This window comes from Oreochromis niloticus, linkage group LG11 (genome assembly GCF_001858045.2).
Source record: "Oreochromis niloticus isolate F11D_XX linkage group LG11, O_niloticus_UMD_NMBU, whole genome shotgun sequence".
In the NCBI taxonomy this organism is placed as follows: Eukaryota; Metazoa; Chordata; class Actinopteri; order Cichliformes; family Cichlidae; genus Oreochromis; species Oreochromis niloticus.
The window spans coordinates 20,054,805-20,077,252 of NC_031976.2; the positions used below are offsets into that span (position 1 = coordinate 20,054,805).

General features: G+C 43.7%; 2 protein-coding genes across 6 annotated transcripts; one reads left to right on the forward strand and one right to left on the reverse strand.

Annotated features, from left to right (window-relative positions):
* Positions 1–1,232: 1,232 nt before the first annotated feature.
* Positions 1,233–5,698, forward strand: rnf41l (ring finger protein 41, like). 2 transcript variants are annotated; one of them, XM_019364892.2, is made up of 8 exons: positions 1,233–1,322; positions 1,439–1,666; positions 1,769–1,975; positions 2,133–2,272; positions 2,620–2,646; positions 2,981–3,143; positions 3,226–3,346; positions 4,565–5,698. In XM_019364892.2, the coding sequence occupies exons 3-8, from the start codon at positions 1,770–1,772 to the stop codon at positions 4,967–4,969; spliced, it is 1,062 nt and encodes a 353-aa protein (XP_019220437.1). In that variant the 5' UTR covers positions 1,233–1,322; positions 1,439–1,666; position 1,769; the 3' UTR covers positions 4,970–5,698. The 2 variants fall into 2 exon arrangements, with proteins under 2 accessions (XP_019220437.1, XP_005472793.1); XM_005472736.4 differs by lacking the exon at positions 2,620–2,646 and having other exon boundaries at positions 1,255–1,666; positions 4,565–5,628.
* A 65-nt stretch (positions 5,699–5,763) lies between these two features.
* On the reverse strand, positions 5,764–22,156 carry virma (vir like m6A methyltransferase associated). Of its 4 annotated transcripts, none has more exons than XM_005472733.4 (27): positions 22,019–22,156; positions 21,444–21,556; positions 18,806–18,892; positions 17,782–17,830; positions 17,530–17,692; positions 17,254–17,373; positions 16,320–16,541; positions 15,017–15,747; positions 14,694–14,831; positions 14,377–14,603; positions 13,753–14,280; positions 13,493–13,647; positions 12,016–12,098; positions 11,676–11,769; positions 11,173–11,561; positions 10,930–11,085; positions 10,607–10,842; positions 10,263–10,512; positions 9,963–10,180; positions 9,700–9,832; positions 8,871–9,011; positions 8,627–8,781; positions 8,315–8,411; positions 7,114–7,280; positions 6,671–7,020; positions 6,318–6,464; positions 5,764–6,206 (listed from the first exon to the last, which is right to left on the reverse strand). In XM_005472733.4, exons 1-27 carry the CDS (start codon positions 22,079–22,081, stop codon positions 5,782–5,784), a joined length of 5,637 nt encoding a protein of 1,878 aa, XP_005472790.2. In that variant the 5' UTR covers positions 22,082–22,156; the 3' UTR covers positions 5,764–5,781. The 4 variants fall into 4 exon arrangements, with proteins under 4 accessions (XP_005472790.2, XP_019220436.1, XP_013130298.2 ...); XM_019364891.2 differs by having other exon boundaries at positions 16,284–16,541; XM_013274844.3 differs by having other exon boundaries at positions 5,764–6,158; positions 14,377–14,831; positions 16,284–16,541.
* Between the last annotated feature and the right edge of the window lie 292 nt (positions 22,157–22,448).

Here is a 22,448-nt window from a genome sequence, read left to right on the forward strand (position 1 = left end):
GCCTCACATGTTTTTTGCAAGGCTAAGGCAAACGTGTCAACTTCTCAAAATTTACCGCAAATTACTCAATTTGAGGGTACCTGAAAGTAATACTTATATAGTAGTTGTATTAAGTTATTTTCACTAATACTTAATTATACTGATATTTAATAATATTAATTATTAATACTGATATTAAATGATAATACTGACAGGACCTTTATTAAGGGGGAGAAAAACCTATCCAAACCTCCAAACCTTTCTGCATAATTCAAGTGAGGTTGAGCTTCAGGGTAAGAACGGACATTCTCCTTCAGGATTTTCTGGTAGAGAGTAGAATTTATGGTTCCATCAATTACAGCAAATCATCCAGGTCCTAAAGCAGGAAAGCAGCCCCAGACCATTACACTATCACCACCATGTTTGACTGTTGATATGATGCTTTTTAATGAAGTGTTAGTTTTATGCAGTTAATTTTATGCAGAAGTAACCAGACTCAAACCTTCCAGAAAGTTAAACTTTTGTCTTGAGGATCATCAAGATTTCTCCATTTACTGTATGTATAATGACTTTCACTATGGTTCACTGGCATCCCAAAGTCTTAGAAATGACTTTGTAACCCTTTCGAGGATGATAGATGAAACTTTGTTTCTCATCTGTTCATGGTTTCTTTAGACGGTGACATGATGTGTTACTATTTGAGCTCTTTCACCCAACTTCACTTTGTCAGACAGGTTCTGTTTAAATGATTTATTGATTCAGGTCTGACAGTAATCAGGCCCGGGTGTGGTTAATCAAAGCTAATTCATGATTTAATAAAGGGGGCAATAACTTTTTCACATAGGGTCAGGTAGGTTTGGATGGCTTTTTTATTAATAAATAAAATCATCTAAATTGTATTTTGCATTGATCTTTGTCTAACATTAAAATTAGTTTGATGATCTGAAAGATTTAAGTGTGAAAATACACAAAAAACTAAGAAACCAGGAAGGGGGAAATACTTTTTCAGAGGATGTATGCATAAGAGAGCTTTACTTGGTACGGGGTCATTTTGAATTACTATTTGTGTGATTATAAGTCTTACTGAGAGGATATAAAGAGAACAGGATGATGAGTCCAGGCATTTGGGGTGCTCTTTGATTTTTGTGATCATCCATTCTTGGGCCATCTGATATTGAGTCTGTAATCCAATCATGGAGGGAGAGAGTGTAATCCATCTTAATCCCACATTCAGAGAGAGAGAGAGTGAGAGAGAGAAACCTAGGATCGGGTGGGTCATTAAGAGAGAGAAAAACAGCTGAAGGACAGCAGTAATCTCTGAATGCTTCACAACAGCAACACAGGTTTTTAATAGCTAGACAACAACACTGCTGCAGAATTTGTCTGCTTTAGACTCAGTGTTCAGTGTTTTACTGTAATTCGGCCTGTCTCTCTCATCTGATCTGGTCCCGTCTGACAGCTGCCTTCCTGTGTCCTGAACCCTTGTTGTCAGGGTTACCTCTCCACAGAGACGCACTCTCAAAGGTAGGGGAGGGCTTCAAAGGAGAGGAGACCCTCACCTTGATGGTGTTAAGAGCGAGGATGTGGCAGAGATAGGACGGCAGGTTGCCCGTGGAGGAACAAGTGGAGTCAAAACCTGCAGAAAGAAGGAAGAAGGAGTTGGTTGAAGTGAAAGTTGACATCTGAGGTAAGATAAAAAGAAAATAAACAAATGAGGAAACAAGACTGCTTCCTGCTTTCCTCATGTGTTGTTTAATCTGTTTAACTTTTTTTTTTTTTTTTTTATTAGGATGGGCTATGATCTGGAGAGGTTTGTAGGTTACGTGAATGAGGGTCTACTGTGCTGTGTGTGTCGAGACGTGCTGGAGCGCCCCCTCCAGGCACCCTGCGAACATGCTTACTGCAGCTCCTGCATCAGCACCTGGCTGGTCCATCACCACTCCTGTCCTGAGGACAGACTGCCACTGGATGTGGGTAGCCTCAAACCACTGTACAGGTCAGTCTCCGTCTCCTGCAGTTGTGCTGCTTCCTTCACTTCCTCGTAATCATGCACTCTTAAGTTTTGCAGATAAGTTTATGCAAGTCAGTAGCATTATAACAGTATCCTGCTTTTCTCACTGTAAGAGTTTCTGTCTGTGTTGGTTTGATTGCAGGTACATGCGTAATGATCTGAACCGTCTGCAGATCCGCTGTGTGAATGCAGCACAGGGGTGTGAGGTGGTCTGCTCCCTGGAGAGCCTCCACTCACACGAGGACGAGTGCGAGTTTGCCTTCATATCCTGCGCTAACACAGGTACATGACAACATCACACCGGACAAAACACTATTCATGCAATGTGTTTTTATGAGTCTTTATGACAGTAAAAGTCAAACTGCTATCCTCATGGATGTGTATGTTACAACTGTAATGTGAAACGTCTGTGGGGGTGGACAACAGGTGGGCCCTGTTGTTGTCTTGGCTACCCCAGGAACAGGTGCACTTTTGGGACTGAAAGCTCCCACAAGCCTCACACAGAGAGCACTGTGTGAGGGTCGGCGTTCATTCATTCTTTAATGAGGGATTTTAAGGTCTGTTTGAGACATGTACGTGCAAGTGTGCGCTTTTGTGCTCACCATGTGTCTGTGACCTGTCTTTGGCAGGTGGAGAGTACATATGTTACCACTGTGGTAGGTTGAATCACATGCGGTGTGTGTGCATGCGTTGTGCAGTTTAAGTCACTAAAATCACCTGAAATTTCTGCTGTTGTGTGACTGCAGTGATCTGTGACTACACTGTAGATTTAATAACTCTACTTTGGATACACAAAGTGTTTACAAAGTACATTTTTGGTGGTGTTAGTAGATTATCTCCTCCTCGTACACACAGATGATTTTTATGGAAAAATTCATGCCTGCAAATAAATTTCATCTTTGTGAAGATGCTTTAGAAGCCTGTCTTATACACTGATAACCTGGTGGCTCCATGCAAGGCATTTGCACCCTTGTGACTTTTCCCTCTCAGGCTGTCCCGTGCAGGTCGAGAGGCGGGGCTTGGAGGCTCACCTGTCAGAATGTAGCTTTCGCAGCAGGGAGTGTCCCAATGGTTGCGGCCACACGCTGCTCTCCATCGACCAGTCACAACATAACTGTGTAGCGGAGCTGCGCACTGAGGTGGAGATGCTCAGGTAAGCTCAGTGCTGTCTCCTAAGCCTAAACTCAGAGGTAACACCACCACCATAATGTGGTCTCATTAAATGTCGACTGTAGGGTGGAGATGCTGTGCAAGGTGGAAGAGGTGAGAAGAGAGATGGAGTCTCGGCTGGACTCGCAGAGGAGACACATGGTGCAGAAAGAGTCTCAGCTGAAGAACGAGGTGGAGGAGCTCAAGGTGAAATGCCATGTTACCACATAAATGCAACAGATTTACTATATGAGTAGTACTAAAGCGCAGATTTATGACCTTGGGATACATTTACTATGAAAGTACAATGTAGTGTTTTGTAAATCATTTAAACAGTTGTAGAAAAAATCCTGAAAGTTTGAAAGCAAAATGTTTTTACAAGTCTGGACTGAGCTCAGGCCTATAAATGGAGGCAGTTTATGGATCTTTTTTTATGCACATAAAATCACAGTAGTAAAATGTACACCCTCTTCTGAGGATTCACATATCGGTCATTTCAAAAATAATCTGGTCCATAGCAGGTTAATAGATACAACCTTAGGTGAACTACACAGCTAAATGACATATCACATAACAAAACTAAGCCAAAATGCAGAAGCAGTGTATGTACAGTTTTACTGGATCCACAGGATTTAAGAGGGAAATGAAGCCACATGCAGATAATCAAATGCACTTAATTGGCATGAAAATCTCTAAATGAAGCAGGCAGTTTGCTGTTTTGGAGCATACATAAGATGTGTGTTAACACAATGCCAATGGGGAATAACATCAGTAATGATATTAAACAATCTGGGAAAGGTTATACGGTAATTTCCAAACAGTTTGAAGTCCACAATTATAGAGCAAGGAAAATTACTTATGAGCAGAAAACACTCAAGACAGTTGCCAGTTTTCCCAGGAGTGGATATCCCAGTGTCAGACTGTGCAGTGCTGAGAGAAACTGTAAAAACAACAACAAAAGAAACCCCCTCAAACTACATCTCAGACTCTACATGCTGCAGCTTATTAAAAGTTGAAGTTCATGACAGCACAATTAAGTATGGCGTGTTTGGAAGGGTTGCAGGCGAAAGCATCTTCTCTTTAAAAATGGCAGCACAGCTTAAGTTTGAACAAAGAGTTCTGGGACGATGTAATCTGGACAGATGAGATGAATATTTGGAGGAACTCAAACATAGCATATCAGCACAAGCATGTCACACTAACTATGAAGCACAATGGTGGTGGTGGTGGTGGTGGTGAATTTGGGCTGGATTTGTATTCACTGGAATGTACCTTGTAATCATTGAGTTAACCATGAACTCCTCTGTAAACCAAAGTGTTCTAGAGTCAAATGCGAGGACATCTGTCCAGGAGCTAAAGCCTGGCTGAAATTGGCATCACACGTAAAACTACTCTATTGCTTCACGTCATATCCTGTCTGTGCAGGGTCAGCTATCCCGTGTGATGTGTGACATGCGTGCGCTGCTAGGTGCAGAGCGTTTGAGGAGACAAGAGCTGGCAGAGGCAGAGCTGGAAAAGAGAGAACTGCTAGAGCTCCTCAGAGACCTGCAGCCCACCAGGAGCCAGAATCCCACTGAACAGGCAGCCAGGGACCAGCATCAGGGAGAGGCACAGACATCAGGCTGGGAACTCCACACCGAGCCAACCAGACAGCAACAGAGAGAGGCTTCTTCACATGCCTCCAGTCTATCACTGCATTCAGCCCAGGCTTCACATGCATCAGGCCCACCCCCATCACCACAGCTGGGTGAGGGAGGGCGCAAGGGTGGGACCCGGAGTCTGACCTTGGACTGCATCAAAAAGAAGAGCAGGGAGGTGACGGTGATCTGAAAAAGCTGCAATATATGAAATCTTTATTTTTTTATTATTTAGCAACAAAATTAGGGTTTTGGTAAAACGTGTTACAAAAGGAAGGTTTTGTTACGCTGTGTTTTTAATGCTTAAAGAGCAGGTCTTTGTGTGTTGGATTTCCTTCAGACCCCCAATAGAGATTATTATTATTTGACCATGACATCAGACTAAACCATTATTTTGAACCACCTGACGTCATTTTAAATGTGTCGTCAGTGAGCTTCAAGAAGTTGGAATCACCAAACCTGTATTTTTACAACTGAAGTTAACCCCATAACGATTCAGTGTGGGTTTTTGTGAAATTGAGAATGCAAAAAATAGACAAGTTTAAAAAAAATTATGTTGAATTTTTTTCAATGGGAGAGAAAGTTCAATAAAAACTGAATTTTCAAAAAAAATTGAATTTTCTGGCAATTATTTCATGGTTCCAATTTTTAAGGTTTAAAGGTCACATATTCCACCTATTTAAGATATATTAATGTTAGTCCCACATGACCGCATAGTTCAAGTTTCCATAATATCAACCGTGCCTGTATACCACTGGTTTTGTGCTCCTTTTCGAACAGTTTCAGGGTTTGTAGCTTTAAATGAGATCAGCCTTAGAAATAACAAAAAACACCACCACCAACAAAAAAAAAAAAAAACTGGGGAAAAACTGAATAATTCTGCAGACACAGCGACAGACAGCACAAGAGGGATCACATTTGAATCATTTTATCTGAGAACCACAGATGATTTATTTATTTGACATTCCCTTAAAAACACACAAAGGCCTCATTTTGCTATCACTTTTATTTTCTGAATACAGCTAATAATAACAAAACTGAAAACATCAACACAGTCTGTACATTATTTGTGACAACATCATACCACCACGTTTCCATGGAGACAGCATATATAATATCCTGATTGGCCCTTTTGTTGCCGTGAGAGGCTGCAGTCATTGTCCAGGTGGATTTACCTGGTGAAGGAGCGAACATGTCTGCCCCTCCCACCTCCGCTCCCTCCTCCACCGCTGAACTTGCTCCCCTGAGATCCTCTTCCCCCTCCACCGCCTCCCCGGCACCTCCCCCAGCACCGCCGCCACCTCCTCCGCCGCTAATCCAAGACAGGCCGGTACCTCCTCTGCCGCGTGGAGCTCGATCCCGAAGAGCCAGCCGATACGCACCTGAAGTGTGGAACGAGTGAATCAAACTTTTTTTTCCCCCTATAACACCTTTAATACAGGTCAAAGCGATAAAAATGTAAAACAAATGCAATAAAACAGAACATAAAAGACTGAAAAAGAGAGCGGTATAAAATGTAAGACTGTGTGTGTGGTCCTTACTTGCAGGGGATTGCCGAGAAGGCAGTGGTCCTCGAGTGAAGTTGCTCTGTCCTCCGCGGGGTTCACTGTAGGTCCCTCTGTGAGTAACAGCTGGAACCTGACCGCTCCACGATGACCCTCGGCCTCCTTCTCTCCGAGTGTAGTTTCCTACAGAACGGGAAAAAGGGGGGATTTGTCACCCTCTGCTGGCCAATTGATGTATTTTAGTTGCAGTTTGTGCAGGACTAAACTAAACACAGTATTTCCCAGGATAATGACGAGGATTCCCTGCTGTGTGCTGCATGTAATGATGAGGCAACTATGAGACAATGTCCTGGCAACTATGAGACTCGTGCGTATCTGATAGTACATACCTGACAGCAGTACACCTTTAGGCTGTGGTGGAGTGAAAAAGCGAGTCTGGCTGTGGAAAGTAGCTCTGCCTCTGTTACCAGTGAATAGCCCTCTGGTGGGGGGTTTGGGGGCGCTCTTTGGAGGTCGCTTAGGAGGCAGAAGCCCTAGAGGGGTCGTAATGTCTTTAAACTCCGCTGCAACAAAGTCATCCACGTGCATGCTTGGAGGACGGGAAGTATTCTGTTTGCGCAGGCGGAAGATATCGTGCGGTCGGGAGACATTCTGCCCAAACCCTCCTCGACCTCCTCGGCCACGAGGAGCAGCCATGATGTGAGCTCTCTTTGCAGGCTCAACGTAGTCAGACTTCCCGCTGCAGAGACAAGCACAAGATGACACCATGAAACTGATCTTAAACTAGATTCTGTGCGAATAAAAATATATAGAAATCACAATGGCGCTGTACCTAGACGTAATGAATGTCTCATGTTTGTGTTTGCCCAGCCGGAAGCCTTTCGTAGGTTTTGTGTGACCCGGAGAGGACGGCTCAGACAAGAAGGAGCGCTCCAGCTCTGCCTTCAGGTCCAGTTCTGGACAACACTCCTGAGCCAGACCCACCAGATCCACCTTCACCTGCCACACAGACAAAAAGGTGATCATACATATAATGTAGAAAACATAAACAGACCATGTAATGTTGTTGCTTGTGGTATTTCCAAATTCCTTACAAGCCACAGAAGCAAAGAACCTCAACTTAAAAAAATCCTTTAAATCCCTTAAACATAGAGAAGCAAAGAACGTTTACTTAAAAAAGAAGAGGAAGAACAAAGCACTGAACAGAAAGTACTTAAAATATGTGAGAGGACTCTAAGAAGTGGATAGTAGTAGTAGATATAAAATATTCATATAAATATCCAAAATATAGGACTCATTCTACTGAATCCTCCTGTCATAGTAGCCATTTTTCATCCATCCCATCCTCTTCTGCTTATCTTGGGTCACGAACCCAGAGAAAATCAGACCTCGCTCTCCCCAGTCACCCCCTCCAGCTTATCGAGAAGTTCCCTGGCCAGACCAGGCAAGACATGCCCAGAACACCTCGCCCAGGAGGCGCCCAGGAGGCATCCTAGTCAGATGCCCAAACCCCCTGGACTGGATCCCTTAGATGTGGAGGAGTAGCAGCTCTAGTCTGAGCCCCTCTCAAATGACTGCACTCCCTACCACTCACCCCATCACTAGTTACACGCATGTGCTGCACAGTGAATCAAATACTTTTTTACAGACCATGATGCTCCCACTAACGCTAACACAGTAACAGCAACAAATATTTCTTTTTGACTTGATACAACTGAGTTTCAGTAGTAGAATAGGATGGCTGGAAAGAAGCTTCATAACTGCGAGTGATGTGACAAATTCCACATCGACAAAGATCAAATAAAAAAAGCAATAATACAAAAACGCATAAAACAGTGAATAAAACAGAAGCTGTAATCAAATATTCATCCAAAAATGATTATCCATAAATCTGCATGCCTAACATAAGCTCTGGAGATTCTTGGAAATGTGCTCACACACGCACACACACACACACACACACACACACACACACACACGCGCGCGCGCGCACACACACACACACACACACACACACACACACACACACTTACCATATCAAGGTCTGTTTCAATGTCATCAGTCTGGAACGGAGAGAACCACAGAGCCTTCAGCTGCTCATCCAGAGCTTCAGACAGAATGAAAACCGTCCTACAGACAAAAAACGCCCAGGGCAATGATCAGTTTACCGTTCCCATTAATTTTTCACGTGGCTCATGTGTAAGTGGTTGTTGTTATGAATATCTGATTCAATCAATCTGCCACCGCAAACTGGCATCCTCCCTCGCTCCAGCTGTATAAGCTTCACAACTCGAAGTGATGAGGAGAAAATGAATCAGTATTAATACGTCACGCGGAGGACCAACCTGTGATTAAACTGGGCCCCGAGTGTTTCTGGTGCTGGCAGAGTGGGCTCGGTGTCAGCTGCAGGAGGTGTGTCTGTGGCCGCCTGCAACGTCTGCCTCAGAGCAATCACGTTCTCCAACATGGTCTCCAAGGAATCGTCATCTTTACATAGTTTCTAAAGACACACACAAAAGCATTGTTTGATGTCAAGGCAGCCCGGACCTTTATTTTGATACACAATGTACTTGTGTGCATCTTTCATACCGCTATCTGTTTTTCCAAAGCAGGTAGTGGATGTGACTCCGACTCCTCCCACTGGAGCAGAGCTTTCATTTCAGAGCCCGACAGCAACCGTGGAGGAACAAAAGCAGGATCCTCGCTCGAGCCGTGACCCTCTTCAGCACACTGGATTAAAACGAGGACAGATACAGGATGAAGAGCAACTATGATTGGAGATAAGCTGGAAAAAGCTAGAGAAAAGAAGCAATTATCAGAAGGGCAAGACAAAATATGCAATGAAAAAGCCTTTCCTTTATGCAGAGCCGGTCATTTCTGTGAGGCGATGCATTATTAATAGAGCTTTTTTAAGGCGGCTGCAGAAGGAAACTCTTAGAAAAGGAAAATTAAATTACTAACATGAACCCGTAAGGACAAGGAGAAATGCTTTCAAAGAAGCGACGTCCTTGCTGTAGTCTCTTTTGTAGTCTTTTGTCCAAATATTTTTCACAGAACTAACCCTTACTTACAAAAAATGATGCTGCTTACCCTTCTCATTAAACACCAACCAGCTCTGATCAGCTCCTCTTTATGACTCCCTCTGTCTCTAAAGAGGATTGTTTGTTTGCTTTTATTGTTTAGGGCTCCTCCAGACTAATCATTTAGCTGTACATATTCCTTCATTTGTTTTTTTGAAAAACTGCTCTGTTCTCAAACAGATTACCTTTAATCTAATGCTGAGCCTTTCTTCTGTTTTTGTTGTCAAATATACAGTTTTATTTATTATGTTGTGATTTGTGTTTGCTGTATTGCTTTGTTCTCTGTTAGTCTAAAGGGACAGATCCTGAATTTTAATGATCATCTAAGCAGTACTTACTATTGGTTCTGTGTGGAGGATCTGCCTGAGAAAGTCGAGCAGAGCTGAGAGCAGATCTGCTGAGTCTTTGTTGAAGGACAGCACCAGCCTCTTCAGCAGCGAGCACAGCCCAGCGCCATGTTTCTTCAGAGCACTGAAACAGAGATAATCAGAGGTAATCAAGGTAAACTAAGAGAAAGGCACAGTGTGCTATAGCAACACGGCAGGGTGGTATTGGTGGGGAAGCAGTTATGTCAAATAAACAAGAAACGGTTCTTGTTTACACTTTGAGGTGGTAGAGTCCGTAGTCGTGCTCTGTGAGGAATGTCAAAGTCCTGATGCAGGTGAGGAGGAGGGGCACGCTGCTCTCTGCGTTCCCCAAAACCTCCAACAGAGAACTGCACACCGATGACATCATCTCTCGTCCCGGAAGTGCATTGGCCAGCTGCTCAGCCTCTGACACACAGCTTTCACCAGGTGGAGACACCACGAGAGAAATGTCCTGGTGAAGACAGTTTTACAGTTTTTAGTATTTTTCCATTAAAAGATTTTTTTTTTAATTTGATATGTACTTCCACCTTTACCTGGTCACACAGTGACTGTAATATTGTCCCCACTAGTACACTGCACTGCTGCTGATGTATGGAGTGATCCGTTGGAGGAACCAACAGAGACAACAACAAGGGGAACAGGTCGGCCAGCTGTTCATCTCCAGAAACTGACCCGGACAGCAGATGCAGTGTTGCACTCTTACAGGCTCTCTGAGACACCAGAGTATCCATCAAAGAAAGAAGCCGCAGGACCTGGCCCCAGGAGACGGTTTTCCCCTCTGCCCTGCAGGTAACAGGTTACAGACATTTGAAATATGATTTACAGGAAAAAACACAGACGCTATGTTGATGTGTGAGTTTGTGCATCCTTCACTTACGGCTGCAGCTCCTCCAGCAGGAGCTCCAGCAGGGTCTTCATGATGTGTGTTGCAGTGGGTGAAGACAGGTCTGCCAGCTGAACGCACACTCTCCTGAGTATGGCCAGGAGAGGAGGGCAGGTGGTGGTGCACACACATCTGAACGCCTCGGAAAACACTTTCCACTGTGCACGAATGTGCATGCTCCACAGCTTCCTTGTGTTTAAGGCTACAGCCACATCTTGGACTGATATCACCTGTGGAGCCAAAGTCCTTCTAATATTAAAGTGTGTATGAAGACAAGAATATCAGAGCAGGTTAAAGTGCAGGATAGAGAGAGTTACCTGAGTGCTATGCATTGGCAGTGGAAGAGGCAGAAGCTCAGACAGCAGCGTCAGACCAGAGAAAAGGCCTTCAGGAGCTTTGAGAAGTGAGCTCAAAACCTCCTTTAGCATCAGAGACCACGTGTTGCTGGCCAGAGTCTCTTCTGTATGGGTCACCTGTAGCAGACACAAACATGGTGTCTCTTAAAAATCTCAACTGAAGCCCCATTTAGTATCAAAACTGTTATCTGATGCCACACACACCTCCTCATTAACACCCTGCGTAAAGGTGAGCAGGACGTCAACAATGAGCACTTGCACTCTGGTCTCCTCCCCATCGAGACGCCCAGAAGCAGGAATGGAGCACACTATCATGTGAAGCGTCACCAACACGCTGGCCACGCGAGTGTCCCTGAACTGGAAAGCTCCGCCGCGCAGCAGCTCGGTGAGCATGGTGCGGAGCAACCGGAGCGTGCTGATACATATACTGAGGATCATGCAGCGCTGCGGCGTCGGACCCATGTGCCCGTGCACGCGCCACGGCTGCAGTAACACGCTGCATAGCTTCTGCAGGACACGCACACACGTATCGAGACCCTCCCCAGAGAAAAGCTGGACTCCTGCAAGGCTCCACTTCAGATCCCTCTGCTGACCTGTGGAGTGGAGGAGGAACTGCTGATAAACCATCTAATCTTATATCTCAACATAAAGTGAAAACTATGAAAAAGCAAACAGAATAAAAACTAAATCATATTTGGGGTCCTTACCTTCTACAGCAGGAGGTGGGCAGGCGATGTGACAGAGGACCCTCAGAGCAGTAACCAGCCCGGTTCCCTCAGCAGTTAACACGTTTTCTACATTCTGGAGTCAAAAGAAAACCATGTTCAGGATGACAAACAGCTTTGAAAAATACATCACAGAGCACTTCAGTGAAGAGTTCCAAAAACGTGACTGTTTGACATATGTTAACTTTTTTTTATCCCCCTGGATTTTTCTGTGGATTTCAGAGATGTGAGTCACCTTACCAGCTGGTGTAGATGCTTATAAGCAGCAAAACATTTCCTTTACTTTACCTTGCAGAGTGTATAATGAGCGAGAGCTCTGTACCTGTTTGATATAGTCGATAAGGGTGGGAATGCTGCCAATCTCAAAGCGAAGCTTCTCCACTGGCTCCAACCATTTACTGAGCTCTGAAGAAACGCACACACAAAGACACTCAAACATTTAAAACTGTGTTATATAGTATGAGCCAACCCAACTGAAAAAAATTCAACATGCTGTGTAAAATAGAAATAAAAACAGAATGCAATGATTTGCAAAGCAAATCTCATAAACGCACATTTTATTCTCCTCCTGAGGGCTTGTGTGACGGTAGAAACCAATGAGCTTGATTTCATTTTGGTGAAAATCGGATCAAGATCACACCACAGAAAAAATGTAAACAATATACTAAGGCTTGGGGGACATCGTTGAGACATGTTTACTGTGTAACATCCCCTCTTTAAACAACAGTCCAAAATCTCGAAACTGATGAGACCAGCCGTTGTCCCATTCGTGTTTGACATAAGATTTTAGCAGCTCAACAGCCCCGAGTTTTCGATGCGGCGTTTTAGCTTTCATGATGCTACAAATGTTCTCATTTGGTGAAAAGTCTGGACTGCAGAGAGGACCGTTCAGCACCAAGACTCTGCTCCTATGAAGCCATGCTGCTGTAACAGATGCAGCAAACAGTTCAGCATCGTCTTGCTGAAAAATGCAAGGCATTCCCTGAAAAAGAAATCATCTGGGTGGGAGCATGCATGCATGGTACCTTTCCTGATGTGTAAGCTGGCATACCATAAGAGATGGAGGCGAGTACTGAGCACTGACAACAAGCCAGATGATCTCTTTAGTCTGGAGGACACTGAGTCCGTGTTTTCCACTTTACCTCTGTACATTTTAAACAAACTTTGGCCCAGAGGAGACAGCAGTGTTTCTGGATCATGTTCACAAAGGGCTTCTTCACTGCATGACATTTCTGGAACCGTTCATGAGCCCATGAAGTGATTTCAATGACAGAATCGTGCCTGTTTTTAATGCAGTGCCACCTGAGATCAGCGGCAGCGATACTGATTTTCTTGCGCACAGAGATTTCTCCAGATTCTTGCAATCATTTAAAGATGAGACAGTCAAATTCTTTACAAATTTACATGTTTTTGCAGACCTTTGCCCATTCTTACTTCTAAGAAACTCAGCCTCTCTAAGATGCGTTTTTTATACCCACTCATGTTACTGACCTGTTGCCAGGTGACCTAATTAGCTGCAAAATGTTCCTAAAGCTGTTTCTCTTTTCCAAACTTTTGTTTCCCTCCCCCAATTTTTTTTAAACATGCTGCTCTGTGAAATCTAAATATGCTAATATTTTTCATGAAATACTAAAATGTCTCAGTTTAAACATTTGCTGTTTTCTATGTTCTTCTGTGAATAAAATAGACATTTATGAGCTTTGCAAATTGTTCCATTCTGTTATTATTTACATTTTTTACAGCATCCCAGCTATATTTGAGCTGGCGTTGTGTACGAGTGTGACATTGATGAGAATTACCCTGTAACTTGGCATTGGTGTCATCAGCCTTGGCTATAGAGAGCAGCGGAGCGGCATATTGTTCCATCATCCGCAGCTCATTAGAATTCTGCACCACCAGTAAGACCAGCATGCAGGCGTAGTTATATGTCACCGCTTTGCGAGCCTTTCCCTCACTAACAGAGTAAGAGAGACAAAAAAACATGAATTTATACTGAAGTCAAATCAGAGAACAAGAAAAAAGGTTGGGGAGAAGAAATGGTAGGGAATAACAAGTGTACCCCTGTCCGTCCTTGCTGTGGTGCTGGAGCAGCGTGACCAGACAGGAAAGGTTGTTATCCAGGCTGAAAACATGGGCTACTGCGCTGCGTCCAGTCTGCGTAAAGGTCATCAGGTAAAGCGCATGGAGTGTGCCCAGTATATCTGGATTGTCACCTTCATCTAGGCCTGCACCACCGTCTCCTCCTGTGGCCACATGGCTCATGAGTTCTGACACGCCTTGCAGAGCATGTAGGGCCTGTATCAGCCACACGCCAAAGCCCTCTTCACCGCACCCTGGCCCAATCAGACCCGCTTCTCCCCCAGTACACATGCTCTCCTCTGCCTCAGACTCTGCCATCGACGCCAGGAGGCGCAGCAGCAGGTTGGTGGGTGTGGGCTGGGCGAGAAGGAAGAGCAGCCCTGACTGGGTGAGCGACAGGAAGCGCAGGAGCTCTCTGACGGCTTGAGTGACCCCAAGATGGCCGGCTGCAGCAGCTGCTGACAACACCACTGTTGTGCTCTCCAGAAAATGACATGCATGCATATACCTGAAAGAGGTCCAGGGCAAAAATACACATTTATTAATGTGTCTAAACTATATTTACATTTATGCTACACTGTGATGCTTATGTCTGAGTATGTACCTATACAGTGATGGGTAGGGGTTGTCCCTCTCCTGTGGCCCCGTAATTCTAGCAGTAGTGGGGAAGGCTTTCCCAGGAGGTTGCACCATGCAATGAGGGGCTGTTTCTAGAAGGTGATGTAGCTCTTCCAAAGCACCCGCCAACCTATCGAGCTCTGCCTCACTCAGAGCGGTGGAGCTTAACGAAGGCTCCTCTTCCATAGGGCTCTCTGCATCATCCATCTCCTCCTGAGGATGACGGCCAGTCAGGATTACCACAAAAACATTCTCAGCCACTGAAACATATATGAAAGTGTGGGTGTGAATGGGTGTTGTTACCTGCTGTGGTTCACTCAATGCAGCTGCTGCATGCTGTAGGTCAACCAGCACCTCATACATGTGGCTCTTCTGTAATATGGCATTTCCAGCTGTTATGACCCGCACCGTTTCCTCACGCAGGAACAGCTGGACTAGACGCTGTGAAGCAGGATAAAGTATAGATGGTCAGACGTGATCAGTCAGATGGATTATTTCATCTTAATTTAGATGTGCATAATTTAAAGCTGGTTTAATATTCAATTTATTCTCTAGAAACCAACAAGAACATCTGTACATGATGGAAATAAAGGTAGATGAATGATGATTGGATATTTCTTGCTAACCTGGTAGCCACTCTTCTCTGAATTTCCTGCATGTAGGAAAGCCTCCACCCCTGCAGGAGCGCTGATCAGAGCATCCAAAGCTCTTAGGATACTCAGCTTCAGTGTGGAGGAGACATGGTCTGCATGGAGCAGCTCCAGCAGCACATTCAGAACCCCTTCATGCAGCAGCATCGTGAGACCCTGAGGACACTCTGCCAGGTATGAAGGCAGCTTAGCACCAGCCTTCAGCTGTCTGAGGTTAAGGGCAATGGGCTGTTTGAGAGCAACCTCCATACTGAGAGCTTGGAGAGTCCACTGGACTAAAACTCTAACAGAGTCCTCTATCTCGCCCTCTCCCCTTTTAACTAAATAAGCCAACCCTTTGGCCAGAAGTCCAGGAGCCTCTTCCAGAGCACTGACCCAGCGTGCATCTCTGTCATCACCAATACTAGCTAAAAGTTCTTTCAGCTGAGCCACAGCCTCAGCTTCCTCTCCGCCTGCTGGTCCTTCTGCTCCACCTGCCTCCTTGGGCTCCTCCACAGTGGCCTTCTCAAACTGTATATCAAAGCGAGTCTTGTATGGAGGCGTGAAGTAGAGCAAGGGTCGGAGTTCTCGTTCATATGGGTCGTACTGGACCGGTGGAACAGATGCAAGATCCTCAGGAGTGTAGTCCATGTCAAAGTTCTGCAACTTGAAGCTGCCATTATCCAGATCGTCCTCATCACTGGAAATCTGTTCATAGCCATCATTATCTAAAAGAACGTGGAAAGGTTGTTTAGGAGGGAGTTTATTCACTGTAAAAGCATTATGAAAATACATCATCTGCTTCATAATAATGTGAATATAAATAAAACCGAGTGAGAATAAGGAGGCCAGCAGAAACTATTTAGTCCCTTTCTCATACACAGCTGCATACACTCACAAACCTGGCAGCATCACTCACAACATGCAGGGTTAGTTTTGCATGCATGACGTAAGTACAACAGAAACTCAGCCACGGCTGTGAGGTCGCGTCAGGAAGACATCCACATGTTGGCTTATGAAGTCTAACCATAAGCCTTCAGAGCCGCCCTCAGGGGTGTTCTGAGAGTTTGCACCACCCAGCAGTTTGAGATGGATGCAGCATGCCAGAGCACACACTCTCTCACTCTCAGTCCCAAATGGACCCTGCTCCCGTGGACCCCCATCCCCGAGATATCTGGCAACCACGAGCAGAGTTGATTTTCTAGAGGAGAAGCGTCCATTTGGGTTTGCAGACAATCCTACTCTCGCATAAGAACTCCCCTACCTTCCTCCATCTCCATCTCCTCTTCCTCGTCCTCACCCTCATCCTCCTCCTCCTCTTCTTCGTCCTCCTCCTCCGGCGCGCTCCCCTCAGTCCGTGTATCTTCTTCCTCCTCCTGCTCCTCCTCTTCCTCCTCCTCCTCGGCCTCTTCTTCTTGTTCAGCATCTGAGTACGTCTCGTCAGCGGGCAGCGATCTTTCAGGCGACACGTTCTCCAGGTAGTCGTCACGGCCCTCGGTCGGCTCTTCCTTGGCCTCGCCCACTGTAGATTTTACAACAACACACGGCACATAAACATACAGAGTATAACCTATTTAAAAAAACAACAAGAACTCATTAATAAATGATACTTCGTTCTTATTGAGAATGTGTTACATTTCTTCTGCACAGCTATCTCCCCACTCTACTCTAACCCACAAATTTTATCACCCCATTGTTAAGGAATCTGCACTGGGTTCTGGTTAAACTTAGGTATAAGTTTAAACTCTTGGTTCTTACTTTAAAAGCCTTACGAGGTGAGGTGCCCACTTGTACTGTCTATCCACCCCAATTCTCTAAGCAGGATCCTCAGGTCTGCAGATAGAGGTCTTCTAGTGATTCACGTACCTTTCTGAAAACTACGGGGGATTCATAACCTCAGCGCCAAAACTGGAACAGCTTACCAGTCCCTCTCTCTTATTTTTTTCACCTCTCTAAAAGACTTTGACTGGTTCTGGTCTTACAAGGAGCTATATAAATAATTTACCTACTTACGACTTATCTTAGCGGGAGGAAGAACTGAGCGTAACTCTAAACAGAATGAGTTTTATATGACGTTATGTTTTCTTTTACATTATTTTTTTTGTATGTGGAGAATTTTTCTATATAAAGAAACACTTTATTATTATTACTAATCACTGTCTCAGCAGCTAAAGCAATAGCCAAATACGTTTTTTAACAGCGGCTGACATAGTGAGATATATTATAGTTCATACCCGTCATTTGAACCTGCTCCTCATCATCATCATCCGGGGGTGGAGGACCAGGTGGGGTCCGAGGCCCTCTGGGTGCTGGTCTTGGTGGGCTGCCATTGTACTGGTCATCTTTTTCCCACTCTTAAAAGTACAATTTAAAGTAGGAAAATGTGGGAGAAGAAGAGATTTACAGGTTTGCAATCACTGAGCAACCACTATTTTTTTTCCTAGTCTTGGGGAGGTTTCTGCCCAATGAATGAATGAATGTATTTCTCGTGACGGTCAGTTTTAAATCACCTTGTTTAAGGATCCTCTTGAGCCCGCTGGGCTGTTGAGGGGGTGGTGGTGGAGGGGGAGGAGGCGAGTCTTGGTCGTGTCCATGTGGCCGCTCCGCTGTCCCGTACACCGCCACAGTCAGAGTCGTGTACCAGCCACGCAACACTAGGCCATCTGTATTCACCTGCATGAACAAATCCATTTAATTATCCACAAATCAGCAGAGTGGGAAGAAGAATTAAAAAACCTACTCGTCTATGAATGACCATTTACCTTTCCGCTGGGTCTGAACACAATGGACTTGTTTTCATCATATTCCAAACTGAGGACAGAAAGCAAGACAGAGCAGGTTAAAGCGAGAGTGCTAATATAAACCAGTGCTAAACTAACCCTGAACTCACGTATGTTTGTTCTTCATGAGTCTCTGTGTTTATTTTCAGCACGTGAGTTTAAACTAGCACATAATTGCTGTGTCGCTATGTCTAAAACACACATACACCCTCATCGTGCTCTATATCGCACTCTGCCCTTACTTGTTTACTACTTCTAATAAAAGGCATTACCCCCCCGTTAAGGCTTCTTATGTGACAGGTCACATGACATGATGACCTCTTCTAAAATTATAATTATCTGGTTCAACTGGTCACAACATACTAACATATATGGTAGTTATTCCAAGCAGATACAGTAGTTTGAGAGTTTTACAAGTCAAACGGGTTGGTCTTAATCAGGCTTCATTTTAGATTGATTTCTTATCTAAGAAATGTTGTTCATAAATATTATATTCACATCTATTAAAACATTCGTAAGATACTATGAAAGCAATCACACTGGTTTGAAAAATCTCCTCCCAACTTTCCCAGTAGGGATAATAAGTCGGGTGTGTTATGTTTGCGCTGTTTTTTTTTTTTTTTAATAGCTGTGAAACAATGGACACCTTTAAGTAGAGGTTTATGCTCTGGTGCTACTGCATACACTTGTGTCGTTATGAGGTTAGAACAAAAATACTTGACTCAAACATTCCACCAATCACCTATTTCACTGACACCTTGACATTTTTTCTGCTGCAGTGTGGGCAGGGTTTCTGGAGAGACCAGTTGACCAAGCATAAGAACAAAGACACCTGAATATGGGAGCGTGCACGGCCGGCTTATGAGAACAGGTCTCAGATGCTACCGTGACTGGTTCTACAGGTGAGACAGACTTTTTGAGATTGAACCAGGAAATCGAGAGGTAGAGAATGAGAAACCGTTTAAAGCAACACAACAGGAGAGGGGAGAGTGAAAATAATTCTCACCTGCCCAGTCTGTGGAAGGTGGGGCTGTTGGGTTTGGTAACATTATTGAAGAACAGCTCCAACTGGAAGGCATGAGGAGAAGTCTCTCTGAAAACAGAAAAAAGTGAAACAATCAAGACTTGGTGTTCGAGTATCCAGATGGCCTTACAACTATGAGTTACCCATCAACGCTACGATGTGCAATGTGATATTAAACACTGAGTCGTAGCTACTTTTGTAGGTACGCAAATAGAATTTAATGCCTAAATTCTACCCTTAGGAAGCTTATAAAGCCCAGTTTTTACTGACATCATTAAAAACGCTTATATAACTCAGGTCAAAGTTAAAGGTGTGGTTGCAATTTATAGGGGGGGTTAGAATATTAGAAAAGCCACCACCACCACCGTCAGCAATGATCCCAGTATAAAAATGAAACTGATTTCAACTTTTATGACTATCAACAAAAAATGGATCACAGTAGCTATGATAAAAGTAGCTTTTATGGCAGAACTTTGGACCAGACGTTACTTATACATCATGGATTTCCAGAAAATAAATGCACTTTAACATAATATCAATACTACCACAATGCATACCAATGCTAGAGGACTGTGCATTCTTGAGTCTGTTCATTCAGCTAAATTACATCACTCAGCAGGTTCGGGGGGAATTGGGACCTGTTCAACAATGGAGCTCAGGTATCAAATGCACACACTTCTTTATTCACACAAGCTTCTCAATTTCCCCCAGACACACACATTTATCTCAGGTATCCATAGCAAAAAGAGAAAAAAAAAAAAGAAAAAAAAAAAGCAACCCCCAAAACATCTCCACAGGCAATATATCATTAGCAATAAGACCCCAGGTTTTTTGCAACTCAAAACCAATTCAACGTTTGCTTTTCTTATATAATTCTGATTTCTAGCATTGGGACAAAGGTGACACCATTGAGTATTTCCTCTTATCCACTAGCACCTACTCGACTTGACTCAGTTTTAGGGTTTTCCATTAAGTGGTAATACCAGGTACATTTTAGTACTTGGCCAGGGTTCCAAACGACTTGAGTCCAGCTAAAAACCTGACCTTAACAGACTCCATGTCATTGATTGGCCAGAGAGGGATATCACCAGATTAGTCATGAGTGAGACACCTTCACAAGAATCAAACATGCCATTTTTAAAACTCAGCAACGAGGGAAATGCAAACAAACCAACGCCGTGCTCCAACAACGAGGTTCAGATGTTTTTGTGCTAAAGGGAGCTTGAACACTGTTGTGTTTGTGGCACGTACAAATGATATCAATCGACTTTTGGGCCACATTTCTATCACGGGCCCACCCACATTGAGGTGGTACACAGTTATAATGACAAAAGACTAAAACTAAGTAGAATAGAACCCGAATAGAGCAGAATAGAGTGAGTCCAGTCAAGTCAAGCAGGTGCTAGTGGAAAAGAGGTATTTGTTATACCAAAATTAAAATCAGAATTACAGACCGAATGGGAGCACTGTTTAATGAACTCTTTCCGAATGTTCTCCCTCAGACACTTACATCAACATTACAGTATCCCAGAAACCAAATTCATAATGCACAACACTGTGTGTAAAATGTCAAGCACGGCTATCAACCATGTCAGCTCTTTCACTGAAAATGGACTGGTAATTAAATGGCACCTTTCTACCCTAACTGGAAATTTGTGCTTTAGCGGGAAACGTATGCCGTGACCTGACAATAACCTCCCTAGAAACGTAACTAAATGTTTGGTCAGCGCAACCCACAACAATTGTGACTGGCCTGTTCAGTACCACTGATCCCTCCTGTGAATTTCTGGCTACTTTTGCACCACAGTTTTTGAATTTAGCGGTGACAGAATAACAATCGTCACTTCAGTATAAGAAAAAATTACCATAGCAGAAATATAAAGACTCAAAAATGTCAGCAAATTCCTGGAGGGAGATTACCAAAAGTATCGGAATGGACTTGAGGGAAGGTATAAAGGAGTGGAGCAACTACAGAGACAAATGCACCCCCTCCCCTCAAAAAGCTTTAAAAAAGAACCCAAACAAATTCACATCATTTCATTTATTTCTATCAGCTGGCAACACATATAAAACACAGGGACACCATCACAAGGTAATTAACAAGTAATGCACCAGCACAAGCTTCAATGTCAGCATTGACATCAGTTATTTATGTAGAGTGTTGTAAACTCTACAAAGATTCCCCATAGAAGTCTGAATCATACTTAACCCATGACTCAAAGTGCTTTAGCCTATGGCTTTAAGCACTTTCTAACTATCATGCACACACCAATGGATTCATCTGAGGCAATCATTGTTCTGAAATGAAACCTTATCAGTTTGATGCAGAAGTTAATAGTTTCTCTGCACAACTAATAGGTGAAATGGTCCAATGAGTCCTATAAAACTCAGAGTGTGTTTTGCTTTACTAGGAGACTGCATTGATGAGGACGGTAGCCACACTGAAATCATGTATGGTGTTTGCCTTTTAAAGGTACAGTATCTCAATTAGTACTGAGACAACTGTGCGATATACATGCTGGCAACGCTGTTAGATTAGAATGCATTCAGCCTAACTGGGTGTAGCAATAAGATCCATGAGTGTGTGCATGAGTTTTCATGCGGGCATGATGAATCTTACCCAAACGCTCTGCTGTCAGGAAGGTTACTGTGAGCTTTGATCCCTGGAGGAATGACCCGCACCTCTGTGATCAGCACCCCGCAGGGAAAGCGCACCACGTCTATGTTGGTTAACTGAAACAAAGGAGACATGATTACTGATACAAACAATGGTGAAATGCATAATTTATAGCCCCCGGCATCCGCAGAAGTCACTTTTACTCCCGCTTCGTGGTAAACATGCTTAGCCACTCTACATATTGGGGATACTGTAATGTTGATGTAGCATTAGCCACCTGGCTAACCATCAATCAAACTGTGCAAGGACACAAAAGACGGCAACTCTTTTAGCTGCTAATGTATGAGGATTGCATTGACACCGAAAACACACGTTTTGTATAATCGGACAGCTGTGCAGTAATCGCCGCTTAAAACCAGGATAATGACATCACACCGCTGCTAATGTTAGCTAACAGCGTTAGCCTGGAAGTTAAGCATCCTTCCTCAAAACTCCTGAATGCGCTTAAAACTAACTTTTAATGCAGGTAGTCATGGGGTAAACATAAAAGAGTGTGTTTAAGTGTTAAAAAACACTACCTCTGCACTCTGATGCTTAAACGTATCCAGAAAAAGAAGCTCCGTTGAAGGGTCCCCCGCCATCGCTCCAGTGCTATCGGCCGGGCCAGGGGTAAACTTCCGGATTAAAGTGAATACTTCCGGAGTAAGCAACCCACCCCCAACAACCCTGAAGCAAATAAATAAAATTAAAAATAACAACAATAACAACAGCAACAACAACAACAATAGTAGTAGTAGTAGTAGTGGTAATAGTTGTTGTTGTTATGAGAAATATAGTTGGAAAATTTATATTTGTTTAGGAGAAAAAAAGTTGACAAGCGTTTTCTGGAATACTTTTGTTGTTGTAAGAAATTTTATTTTTTATTTAAAAAAATTTAAATCAATTACTCAGTTTATATTTTCATTGAAGCAAAATATCACGAAGTCATAATTTAATAACTTTATGATT